This window comes from Hippoglossus stenolepis, chromosome 8 (genome assembly GCF_022539355.2).
Source record: "Hippoglossus stenolepis isolate QCI-W04-F060 chromosome 8, HSTE1.2, whole genome shotgun sequence".
Classification (NCBI taxonomy): Eukaryota; Metazoa; Chordata; class Actinopteri; order Pleuronectiformes; family Pleuronectidae; genus Hippoglossus; species Hippoglossus stenolepis.
Genome location: NC_061490.1, coordinates 26,693,485 through 26,714,980, shown reverse-complemented (window position 1 = coordinate 26,714,980; position 21,496 = coordinate 26,693,485). Strand labels below are relative to the sequence as shown.

The 21,496-nt window shown below is 42.0% G+C and overlaps 3 protein-coding genes across 6 annotated transcripts; 1 reads left to right on the top strand and 2 right to left on the bottom strand.

Moving 5' to 3' along the window:
• Positions 1–1,199: 1,199 nt before the first annotated feature.
• On the bottom strand, positions 1,200–9,002 carry cmtm7 (CKLF-like MARVEL transmembrane domain containing 7). The gene is made up of 5 exons (XM_035164351.2): positions 8,779–9,002; positions 7,742–7,918; positions 7,372–7,470; positions 6,549–6,630; positions 1,200–6,038 (listed from the first exon to the last, which is right to left on the bottom strand). Exons 1-5 carry the CDS (start codon positions 8,887–8,889, stop codon positions 6,025–6,027), a joined length of 483 nt encoding a protein of 160 aa, XP_035020242.1. The 5' UTR covers positions 8,890–9,002; the 3' UTR covers positions 1,200–6,024.
• A 2,672-nt stretch (positions 9,003–11,674) lies between these two features.
• On the bottom strand, positions 11,675–15,560 carry LOC118113847 (sialic acid-binding Ig-like lectin 15). Of its 4 annotated transcripts, none has more exons than XR_004697375.2 (8): positions 15,409–15,560; positions 14,789–15,166; positions 14,063–14,461; positions 13,249–13,278; positions 13,016–13,144; positions 12,746–12,793; positions 12,293–12,323; positions 11,675–12,037 (listed from the first exon to the last, which is right to left on the bottom strand). XR_004697375.2 is itself a non-coding variant. In XM_035163882.2 (8 exons), the coding sequence occupies exons 1-8, from the start codon at positions 15,524–15,526 to the stop codon at positions 12,013–12,015; spliced, it is 1,110 nt and encodes a 369-aa protein (XP_035019773.1). In that variant the 5' UTR covers positions 15,527–15,560; the 3' UTR covers positions 11,675–12,012. The 4 variants fall into 4 exon arrangements, 2 of the variants coding, with proteins under 2 accessions (XP_035019773.1, XP_035019774.1); XR_004697376.2 differs by having other exon boundaries at positions 14,093–14,461; XM_035163882.2 differs by having other exon boundaries at positions 13,064–13,144.
• Positions 15,561–16,380: 820 nt separating this feature from the next.
• On the top strand, positions 16,381–18,490 carry si:dkey-11p23.7 (V-set and Ig domain-containing protein). Its single transcript, XM_035163669.2, has 3 exons — positions 16,381–16,429; positions 16,728–17,117; positions 17,876–18,490. The coding sequence occupies exons 1-3, from the start codon at positions 16,381–16,383 to the stop codon at positions 18,298–18,300; spliced, it is 864 nt and encodes a 287-aa protein (XP_035019560.1). The 3' UTR covers positions 18,301–18,490.
• Positions 18,491–21,496: the final 3,006 nt, after the last annotated feature.

The following is a 21,496-nucleotide window of genomic DNA, read 5'->3' as shown; positions in this document are numbered from 1 at the left end:
GGGCCCCTGAGCTGTTGCCTGGGCCCCTGAGCTGTTGCCTGATCACTCACCTGTCAGATGTACTGATGATGAAATTAATGCAGATCCTCTTCTGTGATTGGAAGCTGAAACGATCATGTGATCAAAGACACTTTCTTCCTTGTGATGTCACTTCCTGTGTGTCTCTCAGTGTGCGGTGGACGAACATTCAGCTCGATGACAAACTGAGAAAGTTGAAAGATGAAAGTGAGTGGGCGTTGCTCTCATGTTGCCATGGATACGGCCTCCCGACGGACAGCCGGTCTCTGCGTCCTTCGTCAGGACACAAACACACGAAGGAAAGAAGTCGTGAAGTTTTGTCTCTGACGCACGAAGACGAAACGCTGACACATGGGGGTCAGATGGGGAAAGGGCAGAGATGACGACTCCACCGTCTGTGTTCTGAATCCTCAGGGCGTGAACACGCTGCTGCCTCAGTGCCCTTTAGCAACACACTGCTCCACCAGGTAAACTCCACCATCTGTCGTTAATGGAGGGAGGACGTCAACGGACACACGGACGACAGGATTCAAACCCGACACGAGTCTTAAGTGTGAATGAGTCAGTTCAGAGAGTTAAACTCTAGGTGGCGCTGTTATAAAGAAGAGATGATCTAAGGTCAGAACCACAGAATCCTTCGTGCACTTGTGTTAAATACCAATGAAGGGTTAGGTTAAGGGTTAGGTTAAAGGTTAAGGGTTAGGTTAAGGGTTAGGCTAGGCATTTAGTTTGGATGGTTAGGGTTTGAGTTAGGGGCTAGGGAACGCATTATGCCAATGAGTGTCCTCACTAAGAAGCTGTACAAACGTGTGTGTATGTGGTACAATGCTGCCATCTACTGACACTTTACAGAACTGTCTCCTCTTGTCTTAGGAGGCGTCACAATAAAAGGGATAAAAACCTCCTACACGATAAACGTCATTTCAGTGCTTGTTTAGTTGAACTGTCTCCCTCTGAAGAAGAAGCAGTGAACGTCTCTCACAGCTTCTCTCCATCAGAAGCTCGCTTGTCTTGAAGATGAACTCTTTTCAGAAAAACTGGGAATTCAAATTAAAGAGCTTTTATTTTGAAAGTATGGCCAGAACCTAAACTATGTTATTATGTTATTATGTGTGTTTATTATGTGTGTTTGTTGCATCAGTCTCATTTGGTAAAAACATGAACTCATCATGAGACAGGAAGTTGGTGCAATGAGCCTTTAATTTACAACATGCGACAAAAATCACAACTTGTAGTTTAAACTTAAAAAAAAAAGTAGAGAAACAACATGTGATGTGACGTATGATCAATAACACTGGACATGGCTTCTTCTACAACACGATAAATCACTTCATTCCTCCACCAGAGTCTGACGACACTGTTCTCTTCACTGAAAGCATCTTGGTTAATGGACCGATCAATAATTCAACACAACATTAAGGCACTTTGGAGAAAATCAGATCTGATCTCTGAGGGTTTGTGAGTCCACTGGGTTCTGCTCACAGATGTTCGAGCTCCACAGCCGTGAACATCTCAACAAACCGGATTTCACTCACTCAGCAGTTCGTAAAATCTGGTCAGACAAATGTTGAAAATACGACAAAAGCTTTTGGTGTGTTGGTCTGGACCGTGTCTGAGGAACCTTTCACACCTGATGTTTAGGTCCAGACTGAACTGAAGAGTCTGAAACAAACAAGGTGTGAAACGCTCCCTGAAGTCCACACAAACACTTTTATGATCTCAGACTTTCTAACATCTAGAAGAAATCTAAGAGACTGAAAATGTTTATATTATTCACTTAACAGATTTATTTCTTCTGTATTTCATTTATTTTCTCGTGAGATGTCCGGTTAAGATCACACTACATTCTGTGGCCGTACTGCATCAGTACTCACAGGCCACCACACTGCTGATTATTTCCCAGAACCCTTTGTCTCCCAGCGGACCAACAGCCTTAAATCCGGTCACGGGCATCGTGAAGCATCAGAAAATACAAACATGCAGGAATAAAGGATGTAAACATCAGTGTTGGTCTGACCTGGAGTCCGAGGGAATCTAAGATCAAATTTCATGTGGTGAGAATCTTTTCCTCAAGAAGAAAAGACAATGGAAACAGTCAGAGTTTATATCGTCAGCAGAGTTGAAACTAATTTGCTCCGATTCCTCACACGACTCCAGGCGGCAATAAAAAACAAAACAAATAGCTAAAGAGTCAAAAAATTGAAATGCATTCATAAAAAATACAGTATAATTCTATACCAAAACTGAACTCTGGGTAAATACTGATGGAAACATTTGATATATCAAAAGTTTAACTGTAGAAATACAAACAAATCTAAACATGCTAAAATAAAGCTCAAAATAAAACCCACACATTATTCATGTCCAGTGATTCTACATAAGTGCTTCAGCTTCTGATATTCATCAACAGCAGGAATCAGCTTTTAACAAGATGTGTCGCTAATGGAATTAAAGCTTCATGAGTCAAACTGGTCCAGACACAAGTAAAACAAGAAGATACTCAGCAGGTGTGAACGTCTTGGTCCATCACAGAAACTTCAAACGCACAAATGTTTTTACTCTGAAGAAATCAGCTTTGAGCAGTTTGATGCAACAGGATGTTAAACCTCTACACACTGAGAGTTTCTGGACCGTCAACCCCCCCGAGTTCAGTCAAACCCATGGTCCGGTTTTTGAATTTGATCAATTTTCCAAACCCCAACGTACGAAAGACTCATACTGGAGAAGCTAACAACACAAAATGATTGTCAGTTTTGCTGAAAAAACGATTATCAAAAGAGTTTCCAATCATTGTTCTTTTGAATAATTCGATTGGTTGCTTCAAACCAACGACTGGTAACTTCTCTCCCAGTGTGTAGAGGCTGCATCGTTTGCACCAGAGGCGAAGACAATAATCTCTTTTTGAATACATTAGAATTTGTCATGTAAATGTAAACTTCCACAGAGTCAAAGTGAAACAGTCGGTTTTTATCCAATTAGACATAAATCCCTTTGTTCTGTTCTCTCTGCTGCTACACAGGGAATTTAAAGACACATTCAGTGAAACATCAGACGCATCACGCTCACTTTTTTGGCATCTGATTGACAGTTAAGGCAGTAAACTGAAGATCAACGTCTCCAACCGAGAGCAGAGTTCAGTTTTAAACTGGAAACGGCAGAAAAGTTCGATAATAAATCATCGAGAAAACACTTTTCACTAAGCTTCGTTTAGCACCAGGAGAAAAACATTAGTGTGAATGAATTTTAATTTTACAAACTTTTCTCAGAGACAGAAATAATGAGAGTAAACCTCAATAACTTTGCTAACTGGTGAACCTGAATGGCAAAAACACACATTTTACCAAGTCTGGTAAAATTCTAAAACCTAAAGTCCTTTATGTTTGGCCTGTTTACATGAAGTTGTTCCTCGAATAGAACTGACATTGTCACTGACTTCGTACCTTGAGTGTAATGCTACAGTAAAGCTAGGATAGAATAAGCTAGCTACCTCTGTCCGCCACACATGCAATTGCATTCAAAGAAAAGGAAGTGACAAGGTTCTTGTGGGACCAACAGTAGAATCCAGACTTGAATTCACACACTGAATCAGAATTAGGGGAAATAATTGTGTCACTTTCGTTAAAAACAAAGAAAAGTTCACATCAAAAATAAAGAAATGCTAAAATGAGTAGAAAAACTTTTACTTAAACTTAACTCAGTGCATTCTAATGGTAGAAAGTTATTTTACATCATTCCTCACACAAGGGATCTCCTTTGATAATAAGTTACTCACAAATAATAAGTCACCAATCAGCCGACAAGCTGTTTTCTCGGTGTCCGTAGCAGGACGTAAACTTCTTAGAGTTTGGATTCAAATGTCTGGTCAGATTTTTAATCTTGGTCTCGTCTCTTTGAAAAGTTAATTTATGTGGTTAAAGCAAAATGAACATGATAAGAGTTGATATGCTGATCAGAGATGTTTCTTGAATTAAAATCACTGCATCGAGTCATTGGTGATAATTAAGTCGATTTCTTTTGAATGTCCCTGACACACTGATTGGTTAAGAGACCTACGGAGTTCAGGGTCCTACGATGTGGAAATTCGTCTGCACACATTTATAAAGCGTAAATAAAATGTGACTGAATGTTTGAGCTGAGATCATTTATCTTTTTACTCACTAATTAGAAGCAGAGATCAATATTCAAAGTCATAAAAATAGAGAAAATACAAAATCATGCAAAGTTCAGGTGAGGTGAGATTTTTACTGATTGTGCTTCAGTCAGAGAAAAAGTTAACGTGCTGTGATGCTCTGTCTTTAAATAGTCAAGATATTTTCACTATGTTTCTGACACAAGTTATTAATCTGTGCTTTCATTCAGATGAAATGATAATTAAATAATGTCACTTGTATTTCAATAACAGGTCTGTATCTATTTCAAAAGTCCGAACCTTATTCATCCATATGCAGGTTTTAGTTCATCCTGAAGTTTTACCTTAATTTTACAGTATCACAAATACTTTTTCTTAATCTGCACATAGGTTTGTTAATAGTTGTGCAAGTTGTTAAATAGTTAATTCATCTGTGTGAACATTTTATTCATGTGAACCTGTTTAATAATCCATACATGAATGTTTCTGTTCCAGACCTTTCATTGGTCCATTTATACATGATATTAATCTGAAAATCCTTTTGATTGATATTTGGTACATTTCATTATTTTGTGCATATTCTTTGTTAACATGTATGTTTCTGTGCAACAGATTTCCACACCAGCTAATTTCTCCCCTGACGAGCGAGAGAATCAACAATCAATCACCGAGTGGCTGAAAGAAACCGCTGCTCTCGTCTCGAGATCTTTTCTGATGTGACAAACATTTGAAACGTTTATCACATCTTGGACATTCACACCTGTCCTGTCTGTTTCAGTGAAGCTGGAGAGGAAGTGAACTCAGATACTGAACTTCCTCTAAACTGTGGAGAGTAACAGTGATGCATCATGGGAGTTTCTGCCACACCCAGAGAAGGTTCATGGACAATTTTTCCATTCATTTGTCAAATTAATGGCACATTGTGTCTTTGTCAGGGACTATTTTTTGGTGGAAGATGAATCCACAGCCTTTGAGACTTGTTTGTAGATTAATATATCGTTGGTTTGATTCTGCACATCAAATATGTTGACAATAAGTAAAAGAAACTTTATTAATCCTGGTTTTGTTTGTAGCATTGTTAGCATGCTGTTGTTTTCTTTTTCACTGTTTCATATCATAAGTTTTTTTCGCATGCTATAGTTTTTAGCACACGTGTGTATTAGCCCCTGAGTAATGTTTTAGCATTCTAACAAAATCATTAGCATGCATGCTTTTTTCTATAAAATATCTGCTTGTAAAAGTTATTAGCACACCAGAATGACAACGCAGATATTTTGGTGTGCTAGCAAAATTAGCATCGCAGGCTAACAGGGCTATACTGTGCATCATTGTGAAAAGTGATTTTAAAAGAGTGGCTCTAAACTGATGTCACTGAGCGGAGGATGTAAAACGCTGGACGTTTAAAATCAACTTGAACAAATCAAGCTAGCGGCGTTAAACACTGAGGAAATCAAAAAAGAGGGAACACAGAAATTGTCAGGAGGGCACACAACAGGAAGAGGGCGCTGTTCTAAAGACGCTCACAGCTGGTGAACGACGAAAAGCTCACGAGACAAAAAGATCTTTAAACATGTCGACCTGTTTCAGGGGCGGGAAGCAGCAGGGATGATGGGAAATGTAGTCGTGACAATAATATGAAAAGTGAGTTTATCAAACGTGTCACTGATACAATCGATGGTTGAAATGTGAGACTCGGCACCTTTTAATGTGACGTCAGAGGTTTGAGAAGATTCAGTGGCAAACAGAATATATTTACATTTCAACTGGTTGAAATCGACGCTTGTCCTGGATCAGCACTAGTTACCTCTGAGTTCTGATCAGGTGAATTCTCCAGGTGGGTGCTGAGCTGAAACGTCGGTTTCTTCAGAGACGATGTTTCACACAGATGAACCTGGAGGGGAGGAGCAGTGACGGAGGGAGCAACCAAAGAGTTGAAGAAGGGAAGAGAGGAAGTTAGACTCTGGCTTCAGGAACAAGAATTCTCGTCATGTGGATCTGATCACATGTCCGACTCTCACTTGAAGAAAGGAAACAATCGACTCGGTGTTGAAAATAATCTGGATATTCTGCTTCTCAGTTCCTCTTTAATGGCTGATTAGCACTGTTAGCATTCCTCACTGTGTGTGTGTGTGTGTGTGTGTGTGTGTGTGTGTGTGTGTGTGTGTGTGTGTGTGTGGTCAGAAGGAAAGTGGGAACTAAATAAAAACAGCTCATCTGACACTGGATCCTGAGACACTGTGTTTACTTGGAAAACGATCCATCGATCATCAAAACAGTTGAAATGTGAATTTTGTATCAATCAACTAAAGATGATTGATTGACTGATGGTTGTGTCCCAGTTTGTCAACAGGTTGATTTTCTGAAACACGTGAAGCAGCGGACAGGGGAGACGAGGACGTACCTGTGGGGTGAGGACCACAGGTCACACTGTAGGACGTCCACAGACTCACGGCCATCAGGAACGTCGCTATGAAGCCAAACACCTGAGGAGAAACAAATCGTTACATCAATACAACTAAATATTAATATTAATATCATCATTACAACTAAAAGCAAATATTAATATCATCATTACAACTAAATTAAAACTCTCTCTGCTTCTGTTTCCAGGGACTACAGATACCAACCCGGTTAACAGTCAGTGGGTGAAGATAATGAACACATTTTTTATTTAAATATTTACAGATTTGTCAAATGTGATGTTAAATTATTTTTGACACAAATTTCTTGTTAGACATTTTAGAGTTATTTTAAATCAAACATTTTTAATTCTTTTGTCTTTTGAGTTTATAGCTGTCACCATCTTGATGTGTAGTTGCCATGGTTACAGACCTCAGTAAATTCTGTTACGAGCTTGTGGTTACGATGTGAGAAGTCGTGGACACGATGTGAGAAGTCGTGGACACGATGTGTTTGACATTCGAACACAACTTGTGAGAACACTATGGCAACATGGATGATGGTATTCATGATACTGCATCACAACTGATATAAAAATAGAAAGAAATTACAATTAATTTACATAAAAAAAAACGTAACCTCCACGGCCTCAACCTTTTGTGAGAGTAAACACATCACAGAACTCTGAGCGTTCAGAGATCAGAGAGGTCAGAGGTCGTGGACAGCTTCAGAGGGGGACGTTCTTCAGGACTCTCCTCAGGGACACTGAACACGACCACTTCCTTGTGCTTCCTCTCCCCAGGCGTCCCGGTGTGTTTACGTACCGACCCGGCCACCAGCGCAGACACGGATCCACTGTTCACCGCAGCGACGATGGAGGCGATGAAGACGAGGACGGTGCCAACGGAGTAATGGAAGAACTCCTGAAACAGGACAAACCAGTTTGTATCTTCAGGCTGAATCAAATCAAAAACCGTCCGTCAGGATTAAATTACTTATTTATTAATTACTCAAACTTATTTAAAACCTAGTACATAATATTTGTACATATTTAAGACTTTTACAGATTATTCAATTATTAGACTTTTTAGACCCTGTGGAAATAAACCTGCTGCTATGACACTGAACTGAATAAATGTGTTTTCCCATTAAATCTTATATTTAACAGTTTCAACTTCACTGAACTGCGCTCACCGTCAGAGGCCAGTTGATGCACGGCATCTTCGCCTGCAGCCTGAACAGGTGCATGAGGAAGAAGATGAGGAAGGCCACGAGGAACCACAGCGTCACCACCTCAAAGAACTGGAACGCCGCCCAGCTGGGCCACCCCCGAGCACAGCGCACACACAGGAAGGTGACGAGCAGAGCGAGCTGGGAAGACACACACACTTTATCAGATTATATGGACTTTTACTGGATTTTAAACTTAATTGATCAGTTTCCTTAAACAGCCTCTCGATGTCATTTTATCAAACAGGAAGTTTTGGACTCCGGGTAAACACCAGGTTAACTCCGGGTAAACGCTGGATAATCTCCGGTCAAACACCAGGTTAACTCTGGGTAAACGCTGGATAATCTCCGGTCAAACACCAGGTTAACTCTGGGTAAACGCTGGATAATCTCCGGGTAAACACTGGATAATCTCCGGTCAAACACCAGGTTAACTCCGGGTAAACGCTGGATAATCTCGGGAAACACTGGATAATCTCGGTCAAACACCAGGTTAACTCCGGGTAAACGCTGGATAATCTCCGGGTAAACACCAGGTTAACTCCGGGTAAACGCTGGATAATCTCCGGTCAAACACCAGGTTAACTCCGGGTAAACGCTGGATAATCTCCGGGTAAACACCAGGTTAACTCCGGGTAAACGCCAGATAATCTCGGGTAAACACCAGGTTAACTCCGGGTAAACGCTGGATAATCTCGGGTAAACACCAGGTTAACTCGGGTAAACGCTGGATAATCTCCGGGTAAACACCAGGTTAACTCCGGGTAAACACCAGGTTAACTCCGGGTAAACACCAGGTTAACTCCGGGTAAACACCAGGTTAACCACCATATCAGTAGAACTTAATTTAATTAGCTGCAGATTCACTTCAGTTATATTATCTCCTGGTTGATGGTGGACACAGTCTGGGTTCACGCCAGGTAAACACCGGCTTGTCTCCGGGTAAAGTCCCGCTTGTCTCCGGGTAAAGTGCAGTAACATTGCGGTGGGTGGACTCTCACCATCTGTCCCATCTTGAGCAGACCCGGGATGGTCCGGGTGTAGCCCGCGTTGAAGACGCTGTCACCGGAAGTCCTGGTGGTGGTCGTCGTGGTGATGACGGTGTGCGACATGTTTCCGGTAAATCTGGGGGTTCGTTAACGTTTGAACTCGTTAAACTGCGGACGAGTCACGGTCAGTAATAACGGCACAGACCGACTGACGGTACCGAGCACACACCGGATAAACAACCACACTTCCGGAGATACCTTTCACAATAAAAGTCTAAGACCCAGTATTTAAAATAATACTAAAACATTTGACTTCATTTAAGATCTAATAATAAATAACAGGATTCAACAGTTAATTCATTTTAAAATATAAAGTTTGAGAAGAAGAATTATATTTTATATTTTATTTTATTATTTTAGGAATTATTATAATGTTATATAATCATATTATTAAAATCTGAATGTGTGTGACTGCATCTCTACAGAGACTCATTATCATATAATAATCATATTCCCTCAGTAACTGAACCAACAATATTTTGTGAAATGTTTGTATTTCCTTTTCATCCTCTTTGACTCACTGAACTTCTGGATATTTGTTTGTGGTTGTGTAGGTTTGTTTTATTATTTTGACATTCTAAAGAAAATAGTTTTAAAATATGTTATGTAAATCAATTGTTTTATTTTATCTTATTAGAAGTCCATTTTGTTAAAAAGTTAAGAGTTTTATAAATTATTATTATCATTATTACATGTTTAAATGTGGAGCAGTGAGGTCTTACTTTTGTTACTATGCGTATCTGTGCTTTTATTTTGAAGCAGACATCCTGTATCTGCTGGCTACATAATCGATGAGTGTGTGTTTGAGAGTCTTTCACTGATGTCTCCATCACATACACATCCTATTATTCATAATTAATAGAAGAAAATAAGAACAACCACAGGTTCCTCTTCAGCTCTGTATCCGACAGAGAGTCACAGCTCGACTGATCCATCTTTTCCTCTAACCTTCTACACTAACTAAATTATAACCATCAGGGAACCGATCCACCACCTCCTCCCCATGAACAGCACAGATGGTCTAGTCCAGAAACCATAGAACCACCTGTAGCACCAGATCTATATCTGGACCTCTTTTCTTCAGCTGATCCTCTAAACCGACAACGTTTCATATTAAATCAGATTAAAATGTCTTTGTTAACCGGCTGCGTACCACAAGCTTTTAAGGTAGCTGTAATTAAACCTCTGCTTCAAAAGCCCACTCTGGATCCAGATGTTGTAGCTGATTATAGACCCATATCAAACCTTCATTTCCAAAACCCAAGAAGAAGCTGTTGCTAACCAGCTGTGTGATGACTTAGATAGAAATGATCTGTTGGAAAACCTTCAGTCAGGATTTAGAATCATCACAGGTTTCTGGCCAAGCTGCATGTCCACTACTTATATATGAAAGAACTCGTGGTGGAAAACGAGGTTCTGAGACAAGTTGTCTAAAAGCTTTCTGCAGAAAGGATCACACAGGCAAGGTGGAGGTTGCAAGTGAGATGAAAAGTGAAGTGTCTGTGCTCATATTGAAGTGTCTCTGTGTGGGTTACCTCCTGACCCGGGGGGGGGGGTTGTGTGAATGTGTTGTTCTGAGTCTGTAACATATCGTCTGTAAAGGTGTGACTGAGAGGCTGCATCCTCAATGTGTTGAGAGGAAATAGCATCATGTGGGGTGAGGGGGTTGTGTCAGTCAGTGACTTCTGCACACAAAGGACAAACAGTTACACCAGAGGAGAGCAGAAGGTCACATGATCCGGTGATATCAGGACCAATGGGCTCACAGGCTGGACAGCTCAACCATGAGGTTTATGTTGAGCTGTACCCTAGATTGAAAAGTCTGCTGTCAGCATAAACTTAGAAGTAATGAAGTCATTTTCCATTAAAACCTCTTGACTTCCTATAATAACAAAAGTAAAGTAGCAAGATCAAACTATTTCTCCAAACTAATCACCTTCAATGGAAAGTTTTTATCTTTCTTGAAGCAAAGACTCCATGACATCAAACTAACGTTGTAGTTCAGCCCCCCCGACGGCGTAAAAACACACACACAACACACACGCACATGTTTGTACAGCTGTCTTAGTGAGGACACTCATTTGCATTATGCATTCCCTAACCCCTAACCATCCAAACTAAATGCCTAACCTTAACCCTTAACCCTTAACCTAACATAAACCTAAACCTGATTCTAACCCTAAAACCAGGTCTTAACCCCCAAACAGTCCATTAAAGGGTCACAAAGTGAGGACCGGCCAAAAGGTCCTCACAAAGAGATTTGTACAAGAGCATACACACACACACACACACACACACACACACACACACACACACACACACACACACACTCACACACACACACACACACACACACTCACACACACACACACACACACACACACACACACACACACACACACACACACACACACACACACACACACACACACACACACACACACACACACACTCACACACACACTCACACACAGGAAGTGAAGCTGAAACCTGCAGAGCGTATGACTGTTCATTCGGATCAAACTGACCGAGAACAGGAAGTGAGTCAGTTTCGAAATCGAGCCGCAGTGAAAACCTGGTGCACCACACACAGACCAAACCTGCTCTCTGATTGGCTGCGTCAAACCTTCAAAGACTTTGGTTAATGTTGGATCTTTTCTGTCAGAAATTAAAATTTAGATTAGATTTTAATGTTGTGTGTTTATCTCCCAGTTGGAGACGTCACACGGCCCCCTCTGTCCCCCCCTGCTGGACAAAGTGAAAACACAGAGCAGCTAAACTCGACCGAGGCTGGAACAAGAACTTTATGTGAACATCACAAACATGAAGGAAATCAAAAGAAACACAATCATTTAAGTAAATGCATTTATTGACATTTACATTTGACATTTATTAGGGAGAACACAGGTTTCAGGCACAGAAACGCTTAACTTTCTCAACCCAGAGTCTCCGAATATTTTTAGAAACAATCTTTGCCTTATTCAAATTTTCCAGATCTATATAACAAAGATTCTTTTAAGTCAGGTCTCGTGACTCATGGATGAATCACTGAGCAACAACAGGACAAAGAGACTCCACACGACGAGAGGACGGAGTCGTGGAGTCTCTTGAGTCGGAGGCTGACATTAAACCAAGTCATGTTCAGAAGTTTAGAAAACAAGTATCACAGGATTTCTGTTTCATGAGTCAAACATGACATTCTCTGTTGATCCTGAGAAAAGAAGAACAAAACGATTATAAGCCAGATATTATCATTGTTATTATTATATTTTATCATTATCATTATCATTATCATTATCATTATCATCATTATTATTATTATCATTATCATATCATATTATTATCATCATCATATTATTATTATTATTATTATTATTATCATTATCATTATTATTATTATTATTATATTTTATTATTATTATTATCATTATCATTATCATTATTATTATTAGTTTTTCATACTTACTGCTGAACGTTGACAGGAGAATAGAGGACGACTGAAAAAGACAAAGTTCAGTCATTTAAATTCACAGTTTCTTAAACACTTTAGAGACACAAAGACATAAGAAGACACACAAACGTTTCATTTCAGAACAAACACACATGTTCTGTTCTTTTTCTCACAGGAAACTGAATCTTTATGTCGAAGAGGAAGATTTTATATATATATATATACAGTATATATATATATACAGTATATGTATATATAGTGTCTGTGTCTGGCTCCTGTTCGCTGTCATCGTACCGAACATGGTTTCACTTGTACCATTGTCTCACTGGGACTTTGAATCGTTGAATCACAAAGATCCTCAGTGTCTGATGTTCTAATTGAATCACCTGATCCACAGAGCTGCAGATAACAGTGAACTTTAGAGAGACTCAGAGAAACGTCCTCCTCTGGGACCTCCTGTCTCCTCACCTGGCTCAGGTGGACAGCTGGAGCTCACCAGCTGATGAGCAGGTGGACCTGAGAAGAAGAAAACGTCGTCTCATCAGAGGTTTTTCACACAGTAATGATGTTTCATTATTATTATTATAAGCATTTGATTATGTAACTATGCTGTAAATATATAATTATATAAAACAACCAATCCAACAGTGTAACGTGTAAAACATGCAGGAGAGGACATGTTTACTGTTCATCATGACGACTGTGAATCATTTGAAATAAAAGCTTGTTTTTGTTGACCTCAGAGGGTTCAGGGGTCACCAGGTCAGAGATGTTAACAGGACTCACTGTCCACGACTGAATAAACCAGCTGAATCTCAGAGTGTCCGTCGGCTGGAGGGTCGGACGCTCGCACTCGATGTCCCTTCACTTGTGAAAACACACAAACATGTTTTTACGTCAGGTTCAAATCTAACTTCTCCTTTTCTGCAGATGTGAAACTTTCACTGTCAAACATGAACGGAGGCACGTACCTACGTTCTCGTAAACAGTGTCGACTGGAGCTGAAGAGAAACAAGACACATTACAACCAAAGAGCCCGAGGAAGCTGCTCATTTCAGAATTATGGTTATTCAAAATAATAAACAATAACTAAATAGATAAAACACAGATATTTCTGGTTCAGTGACAGATAGAGATGTGTGATTGAGGTGGAAACCACAGAAGTAAAAACTCTGTCCTCTTCTTTCTCACCAGACCGTGAACACATCACCTGCTCATTAATGACATTTCATTTGATAGAAAGAAAATATTAAAAACAAAATGCTCAGCTCTCTGATTGGAGGATTTATTCCTGGTTAATAAATCGTTTACTGATGTTATTGGTCGTTGATAAGAACGTTGTTTCATTTATCGTCTCCACTTAACAGTTAACTGATCTACTGGGATGGTTCTACAATAATAATAATAATAATAAAATACTATAATACTAATTCAAATAATAATAAAATAAATCAAAAATAATAATAATAAAATAACAACAACAACAATAACAACAACAATAATAATACTAAAATACTATAATACTAATTAAAATAATACTAAAATAAAACAAATATAATAATAATAAAACACAATAATACTAATTACAATCATAATAAAATACATCAACAATAATAATAACAATAATAATAGTAATAAGTCTTGTAAATTGATCATTGGAGACGTCTCATTAATGAATTAATAGATAAAAAGATAATGAATCTGCTGGAGGAGGATTTTTCTAAGATCTCACAACTCAGACACACATTTTATTACACATCAATAAATGTGAAAAACGTGTTTTACCTTGTTGTAGACGATGTTTCTGACGCTCACCTCTGTTTCTGCGACAGTGAACAAGTCCCGCTATGAAGAGCAGCAGCAGCAGCAGCGCCCCCATGAGGCCACACACCACCGCTGTTATCATCAGGGTCTGACTGGGTGGATACGACCTCTGAGCTCCGCCCAGGCTGTTCTCCGCCCTGCAGGTCAGCTCCTCCCCCTCCAGGTACGGCACCTCGCCGATCCGTCGGAACCGACCCGACTCAGTCGTCTTCCCCTGGTCGTCTAACTTGAGCTTGGAGGCCGACAACCAAACCAGTTTAGGCAGCGGGTTGCCCTCCACCTCACACTGCAGCCTCCAGGGGGCGCTGCCTGAGGCTGGGGGGGTCTCCACCACAACGAGACTCAGGATCTGAGGTTCAGCTGCAAACAGTTTACAAACAGAACCAAACTTTTATATTTAATATACAAGTGACCAGATTTTCTCCTCTCTTAAATGATGCAACCTGAGAAATGCTGCAAAAGATCATTTCTGGATTTATTCCACAGATCTCAGTTGGTCTGTTTCTGTCGTTCATCTCATTCACGCTCGTGTGTGTTAACGTCTCAGTGATGTTGTTGGTTCGATTTGGACATGTGACGTGTGACTCAGCGCTCTGTAGCATTCTTACAACTAAAAGTGATTCTCCAGTTCAGGTTAAACAGCTGAGCAGCTCTTTTTCAGTTTCAGACACAACTCCACGGATTCACCTGGAACAAGAAGCTGTGTCTTTTGGGTCAATCTCTGCTTGCCGTCCAGCTCCACTTGGCAGAAGTATTGACCGTCATCCGTCAGTTGTACCTTCCTGATGAGGAGGGACAGCTCCCCCCGCCGTGGATCTCCAGTCAGCGAATGTTTGAGCTCAGAAAACGAACAGTCGCCGAGTCCCTGAGTCGCTGAGTCGTTTTGAACTGAACAGCTGAAGAAAGGTGAAGAATCAGACTCTCTGGCGAACCACTTGACGTGGATCTTCCCTGAATACTGCTGTTGTTTGGAATTGGTGAGGGAGCAGCTGAGGACGGCGTCTTCTCCTCTGGAGGCGGTGACCACCGGAGAGACAGCCATCTTCCAACCATCCGAGCACGACCCTGAAGAGGAGGATCACATCATGTATGAGCTCGTGACATGTTTGGAGTTTTAGGGACAGATAAGTGAGGACAGCTCGCAGCACTGAGCGTTACCTGGGGCCCTGCCCTGAGGACCTAATGGATGGATGATTCTAAACTGTTGGATTTTGGTCATGATTCATCTTCACTAACAACAACAAACCCGACATTACAGCTTCAAACGGTTGGTTTGAGTCAACGTGAGCAGAGAATGAAGTTCTTACCTGTGAAGATCACTGACAGAATAAGAAAGATCCGCTGATTCTGCCGCCACATCCTCGGACTCATCGCAAACCAAGAGAAGTCTTCAGGCAGCAGAGGAAGTTCTGTAAAATGTGTCATATGAAGACATTATTTCCTGCCAGTGTCCGAAAGTAGAAGCAGAAGCCACAGACGCAGCCAGGAAGTGATGTTTGACATGTACATGATTTATGTATTTGAATATTTGAAGTCTTGAATGTTCTGTGTACATATGTTCTGAGTCTGAATCCTACATCTGATGTTTCAGTTTATCCAACAAGAAGAACCTTGTCATGCAAAGTTTGTCCTGAGGATGGCGCCAGAGAAAAGGTTATGGGCTCATTCAACTCTAAAGTGTTCTATGTAAATATCGACAACATCACAGCTCATAAAAGTAAAGCCAAAGCGCCCCCTGGTGTCTGACTGCAGTATAGGTCGTAAACCTCCTCCTCCATGTTAGCAGATGGGACATGGAGCATGTTCGTTCAGGTGTTTCTGATCAGTTTGGTTTTAATTAGTTATTTGATGAAATAAATATGGGCTGAGACTGACTCCTGATTGGTTGAGCAGGTGTATGGGCGGTACCTCGATACCACGGTGCCACGATCACTGACTGCACGTCATCACCACAAGATGGCAGCGTTAGAATCTGAGATATTTTGGGGTCATTTCTGGAGGAAATGCAGACGTGTCGTCCGTCTTTGTTTCTGTGATTCATCATCTGGGGATCGTGATATTTTTACAGTCAGTGAGTTTCCTGATGATACAAATACTGTTCAAAAGCAGAAATGGGAAGAAACACACCTAGTGACACAGTGACAGGGCTGTGGAGGTACTGAGTCACACACACACACACACACACACACACACACACACACACACACACACACACACACACACACACACACACACACACACACACACACAGCTGGTCGTGTAGTTCCTTCAGTCTCATCATGGACGTCCTTCTGCTCTGCAGCTCTCTGCTCTTCTCTGCTGTCGGAGGTCAGTTGATTCATCTTCATCATAAAACTGAACATTATATATTTATACATGTTCAGAATGTGTGTGTGTGATGGGGGTGTTACTCATTGGACCATAATGTACATTATTAAAACTTAAGATAAGACATTAGTTTTGGTTCAGGTTTAGGTTTAGGTCAAGTAGTAACTGTTTAGAAATAGATCAGCTGTTGGAAACATGACAAGGGTTAGGGTTAAGGTAAAGCTCCACAGGCTGAAACATGGACCGTGACCTTCTACCTTCTACATAAAGACATATCTGCTCTTTTCCCCCCCACCAGTGCTCGGCTCTGGAGAAGACGGCTGGTCCATGAACGTGCAGCCGGAGGTACGAGCCACCGACGGTTACCCGGTGGTGCTGCCCTGCACCTTCAGTCACCCGCAGCACTCCCAGCATTCCTCCCTGAAGGTGCTGTGGCGTCTGGGCCACGGTCAGGGCGCCACCGTCCTGTTCCGCTGCACCAGTCACCCCGGGCCCCCCACCTGTGAGCCAGGGCCCCAGCAGGACCAGCGCTACCGGCTGGAGGGAAACCCACGAGAGCACGACCTGTCGCTGCGAATCAACAGTGCCACCCTGCAGGACAGCGGACGCTACTACTGCAGGGTGGAGGTTCAGGGACAAGAACACATCAGCTTCGAGGACAAGATGGGAACCAGACTGAGAGTAGAGGGTACGTTTGTACAGACACAATGATCACACTGATCCTCAGCGTTTGAGCCGCTCGTCCTAACAAAGGATTTGAGTCACAGATTTAACAGCTCTCAGTCCACAAGGCAGGTGTGAACGGGGCCTGAGTGCTCTACAGAGAAGATGACATCACAGTTCACACATGTTCACTGCTACTTTGTGAAACGAGTATGAGTCAGAATCAACAACAACAATGGCGTCTGTGTACCAGTTTCTCTACGTATGGTTAGCACTGCTAGGTCTAATTACAAGTTAGCAGCTAAATTTAGCATCACTGCTCCATTTCACCAACATTCATGCTCCTCTGGTATTTGACGGATCATTGATGTAGACTTTATCGCCACCTACTGGCTCAGGGAACTTGTTTGATTGTTTGTTGTTGTTTTTCGTGTTCTCGTTTTTTTTTTTACGCAGACCAAAACACAACCCCAGTGTTTTCAAACTAAAACGAGACCAGCAGCGTTTACACAAGTCTCGGATTTAGAGGCTGGAAAACTCGACGTAGTTTAGAAGCTCGACGTAACCATAGCAACAGTGATGAGATTTAACACTAAAATGTGGACGTATTGCGACCACCAGACAACGTCCCACAGGACTAAAGAAGAAGCTGTTTAAGCAGATGAGTGATACTGATCGATCAGAGGATGTCCCCTGGGCGTCTGCAGCCCCCGTGCTGTTGCCCGCTCTGCCTGCAGGTGGCGACACTTTGTGTTACTCATCAGTTTCTTCCTGTCTGTGCAGCTCCTCCAAAGATCCTGGCTCTGTCAGTAGAGGGCAGCGAGCAGTCCGGGTACCGGGCTCTGTGCCGGGTGCAAGGCTCCCCTCTGCCGGACGTCCAGTGGCTCGGCCCAGACGAGCTGCTGGAGGGGTCAGTGGTCGGCCCGCTGGCTCAGGGTACGCCGGCCCACTACCAGACCGTCAGCCAGCTGCGAGACGTGGAACCGGGCCAGCACTACACCTGCAGCGCCTCCAACCCACTGGGCAAAGAGCAGGCCGCCCTGTACGTCCTGGCCCCCCGGCCGCCGCTGTCTGTGGGCGGAGCGTCGCCTCCTCTCCTGCTGCTCCTGACGCTGTCGGTGGGGGCAAAGGTCATCCTGCTGGTGGGGGTGGGGGTGTGGTTGGTGCAGGGCGGCGCTCTGCAGGTGGTCGGCTGCTGGTGGAAGTAACGTCATTCAATTTAATACATGCTGCTTTTTGTCCTAATTTTGTTATGTGTACTTATTAATTATGACTTTATTTCATGGATCCTTATATTTCCAGATCATTTCCTTTAAGTTTTATGAAAAGAACTGTGACGTGTTGTAAAACCTGAAATGACTCTTACTAAACTGAATATTATTAAATATTATTATATTCAAGATTAATTCATGATTCATGTTCACTCTGAGGTCGAAAAAAAAAAAAAACTTTGTTAAATCTGAAGACAAATTATAAAACTATTATTTTACGACACAGGAATCTTCAGTTTGAGTTTGATAAAGAAACTTAATATAAATAAACAAAGTCTTTTAATGTTTTACTGCAGTTTCCAAACGACTGGATTTTTATTTTTTCAGCCACAGAGTGTTTTGCATTAGTGAGTGCAGTGACCATACTAGTGACGGCCAGCAGGGGGAGCTGGTGTCCAACTGGAGGTTTGTGTAAATTTGAAAAACATCCTCTGCAGACGAATCACGTTACAGAACGTGCAGATGTTTACATATTGTGCAGACGCCGGATAAGTAAACATGAGAAACTTTGACCTTTGACCTCTTTTTGTGTGTGTCTGTAGTTGGGAATCATCACGTTGTCATGTGGAAATGTTTGTAATAAAGTTTCTTTCATTTCATTTTGCCAAAAACACAGAAAATCATGTCACACTTCAAACTTTATTTAAATAAACATGATATTTAAATGTTTTCTAAAGAAAACAACAAACTACAGCGTCTAGTTTCACACGTTTTAACGATTAAATGTTCATCACAGATTCATCTGATTCTTCTGTCTACACTGTGTTGACTCGTGTCAAAGTGGAACTCGACTCTTCTTAGATAAATTACGTTTAAGGCTCCAGACTTATTGATTTAACGCTCTCACTCAAACAGCTGCTGCTTGTGCTCAAACTAAGCGCCTGCTCCCAGCTTCAGCTCTTCTCCTCACGCTGCTTCTGTGCACGTGAAACACAAGCGTAGGGTTTCGAGTGAAAGCTTAAAAAAACATCAACATTTCCTGCTGAAATACGACACTCTTGAGTAAAGAAAGAAAAAAACGCGACCACTAGATGTCGCTTCGTGGTGAACTCATTTCAGTGGAACTTTAAAAGAAGAGTTTGTGAAATTATCTGTATGTGTTGATTGAAGGACAAAAGCCAGGTGGCGCTCTAATTACCACAGTTGTTGTGATGATATTAATCAGACTACAGCAGCTACAGGTTGAACTAAAGCACTCTGTTAATGATTAGAGGGAAATATTAGCACATCTGGTTCAGAGATCTGAGATCCCTCTTCATGTTCAGCTGCTGGTTTCCCTCAGTCATCGCTCGCCGTCCTGCTGATTTATCCCAGTGGAAAGAGGACGGGTCGCCTGTAGCAGACGGGACGAACGGCCTTGCAACAGTCCTGGTCGCTCCACCCAAACTCCTCACCGCTCTCCAGACTCATGATGGCACACTGGCCTTCGTTCACGGCGCCGGGCTCCCCGTCCTTCCAGTTGGTTGCGTTGACGGGGTCGTTACTGAGCCAGTACCACTCCCCAGTCTGGGAGCTCCGACGCATGCCGATCCACGCCTCCCGCACGCTGTCGTTGTTCACCTGGATCATTTCTTTGTAGATGTGCGTCACATTGTGGCCGTCGGAGAGGCTGACCAGCTGCAGGTCGTTGTCTCTGCAGTACTTCACAGACTCACGCCAGCCGGCCGCCACTTCTCCGATATGTACGACCTCTGGAGCCAAGAGGCAGCCCCTGAAATCTGTCATTCAGAAGAAACGATAAAACTGGAATGAGTTCAGATGTGAGACCAAACCAACGACTGAACACAAGAGGTTGATTTAAACAAAAAACATTTGCTTAAGTTTTAAGTGACAACACAGAGCAACCTGCTTTGTTTCCTCCTCGTCTCTTTAAACTGAGTCTTCATGTGAATAAGTAGAATCTGTGGGAACAAGCTTCTGGTTCCTGTTTCGAGTTTGATCTCATTCGATCCACATTCAGATACAAACATCTGTTAATGGAGATAAACTCCTTCACAGTGTCAGTGTTTGCATGTTTGTGGAGAAACGTTCAACTTGTGATGAAAGAAACGAGTCGGACTGAGAACAGACGGAGACAGATATCCGCCGTCTGGATCGTTGTCCCCAGAGGATGATACATTATCAGACTATAGCCAATGGGCTCTGAGATTAATTCGCTCCAAACTACTTGATGAAAACGTCTAACTTGTAATTTTTTCTTTCTTTAACAACATTTCAAAAGGTTGCTTCAAATTTGCTCAACAGTTACATGGAATAACTGCTGATGATAACTTCATGTTGGATGTTTGTTGAATCGTTGGGTTTGAGGCTAAAAATGTTTTTCATGACTATTAGTAAACAACGTGACTGCAATCATCAGAGAAAGATTTTTAGTTGTTAAAGTTCAGTATTTAATCAAAGAGCATTTTAAAAAGAGTCTGTTGGAAACAGTTAGCTAACGTGTGCTTAATTAGCTCCAACTGATCTTTTGCCACAATCTGCTAAAACAAAAATCATGTTGTTGATTTATATATTTTTTCTGCCTCCAGGACTCGTTGAAGAAGTGACTGTGAATTTGAACTGAAATCTGTTTGTGTGAACTATGAAACCATCGCAGAGTTTATTAAGTTTAAATGTTGAAGCTGAAACTCTGACGGATCCGTACCTGCAGTTTTACTGATGATGGGCGCTGGGTTCCCAAACAGAGCAGCTTGATATTTCCCATGAAAGTAGACGGCCATTTTGTGAGACGTGTGCCAGATGACGCTCTTGTCCAGCAGCAGATCGACTGGGGTCGAGACGAACTCTGTCCCCCTCAGCTGCTGCCAGTCTGGATTCTCCAGAGGAATATTTCCAATCCGAACCCCGTCTATGAAACTCTTGTGAACGAGGATCACAGCAAAGTTCTGCATGCCTTTGATACGATTGATCACATAGCAGGAGGCGAAGTCGGTCTCTGGGATCAGGGGTAGGAGTAACCCTGGGCGGTAGAGGATGGCGGTTCCGTTTGTCTCCACCAGCGGCGAGTCCGGGTCAAAGCCTTTGATTGTGGTCGATTCATTGCTTGATATTAGAAGAAGCGTTTTGTTCTTGGCTAGAAAGGGAGGAATGAAGAACCTGAGCTTCTGGTCTTTGGCGGGCGACAGCGTGGTCT

What these genes read in the sequence shown, in the direction of transcription:
- cmtm7 (XM_035164351.2), bottom strand. Translation starts at nt 8,889, where the DNA reads ATGTCGCACACCGTCATCACCACGACGACCACCACCAGGACTTCCGGT. An exon ending in TGCTCAAGATGGGACAGATG is followed by an intron (nt 7,919 to 8,778) that starts GTGAGAGTCCAC and finishes GTGTCTTCCCAG; the next exon opens with CTCGCTCTGCTCGTCACCTT. An exon ending in CTGCGCTGGTGGCCGGGTCG is followed by an intron (nt 6,631 to 7,371) that starts GTACGTAAACAC and finishes GTTTCTCCTCAG; the next exon opens with GTGTTTGGCTTCATAGCGAC.
- LOC118113847 (XM_035163882.2), bottom strand. Translation starts at nt 15,526, where the DNA reads ATGACACATTTTACAGAACTTCCTCTGCTGCCTGAAGACTTCTCTTGG. An exon ending in GGTTTATTCAGTCGTGGACA is followed by an intron (nt 12,794 to 13,063) that starts GTGAGTCCTGTT and finishes TCTTCTTCTCAG; the next exon opens with GTCCACCTGCTCATCAGCTG. An exon ending in CAGCTGTCCACCTGAGCCAG is followed by an intron (nt 12,324 to 12,745) that starts GTGAGGAGACAG and finishes TGTCTTTTTCAG; the next exon opens with TCGTCCTCTATTCTCCTGTC.
- si:dkey-11p23.7 (XM_035163669.2), top strand. Translation starts at nt 16,381, where the DNA reads ATGGACGTCCTTCTGCTCTGCAGCTCTCTGCTCTTCTCTGCTGTCGGA. An exon ending in GCTCTTCTCTGCTGTCGGAG is followed by an intron (nt 16,430 to 16,727) that starts GTCAGTTGATTC and finishes CCCCCCCACCAG; the next exon opens with TGCTCGGCTCTGGAGAAGAC. An exon ending in AACCAGACTGAGAGTAGAGG is followed by an intron (nt 17,118 to 17,875) that starts GTACGTTTGTAC and finishes CTGTCTGTGCAG; the next exon opens with CTCCTCCAAAGATCCTGGCT.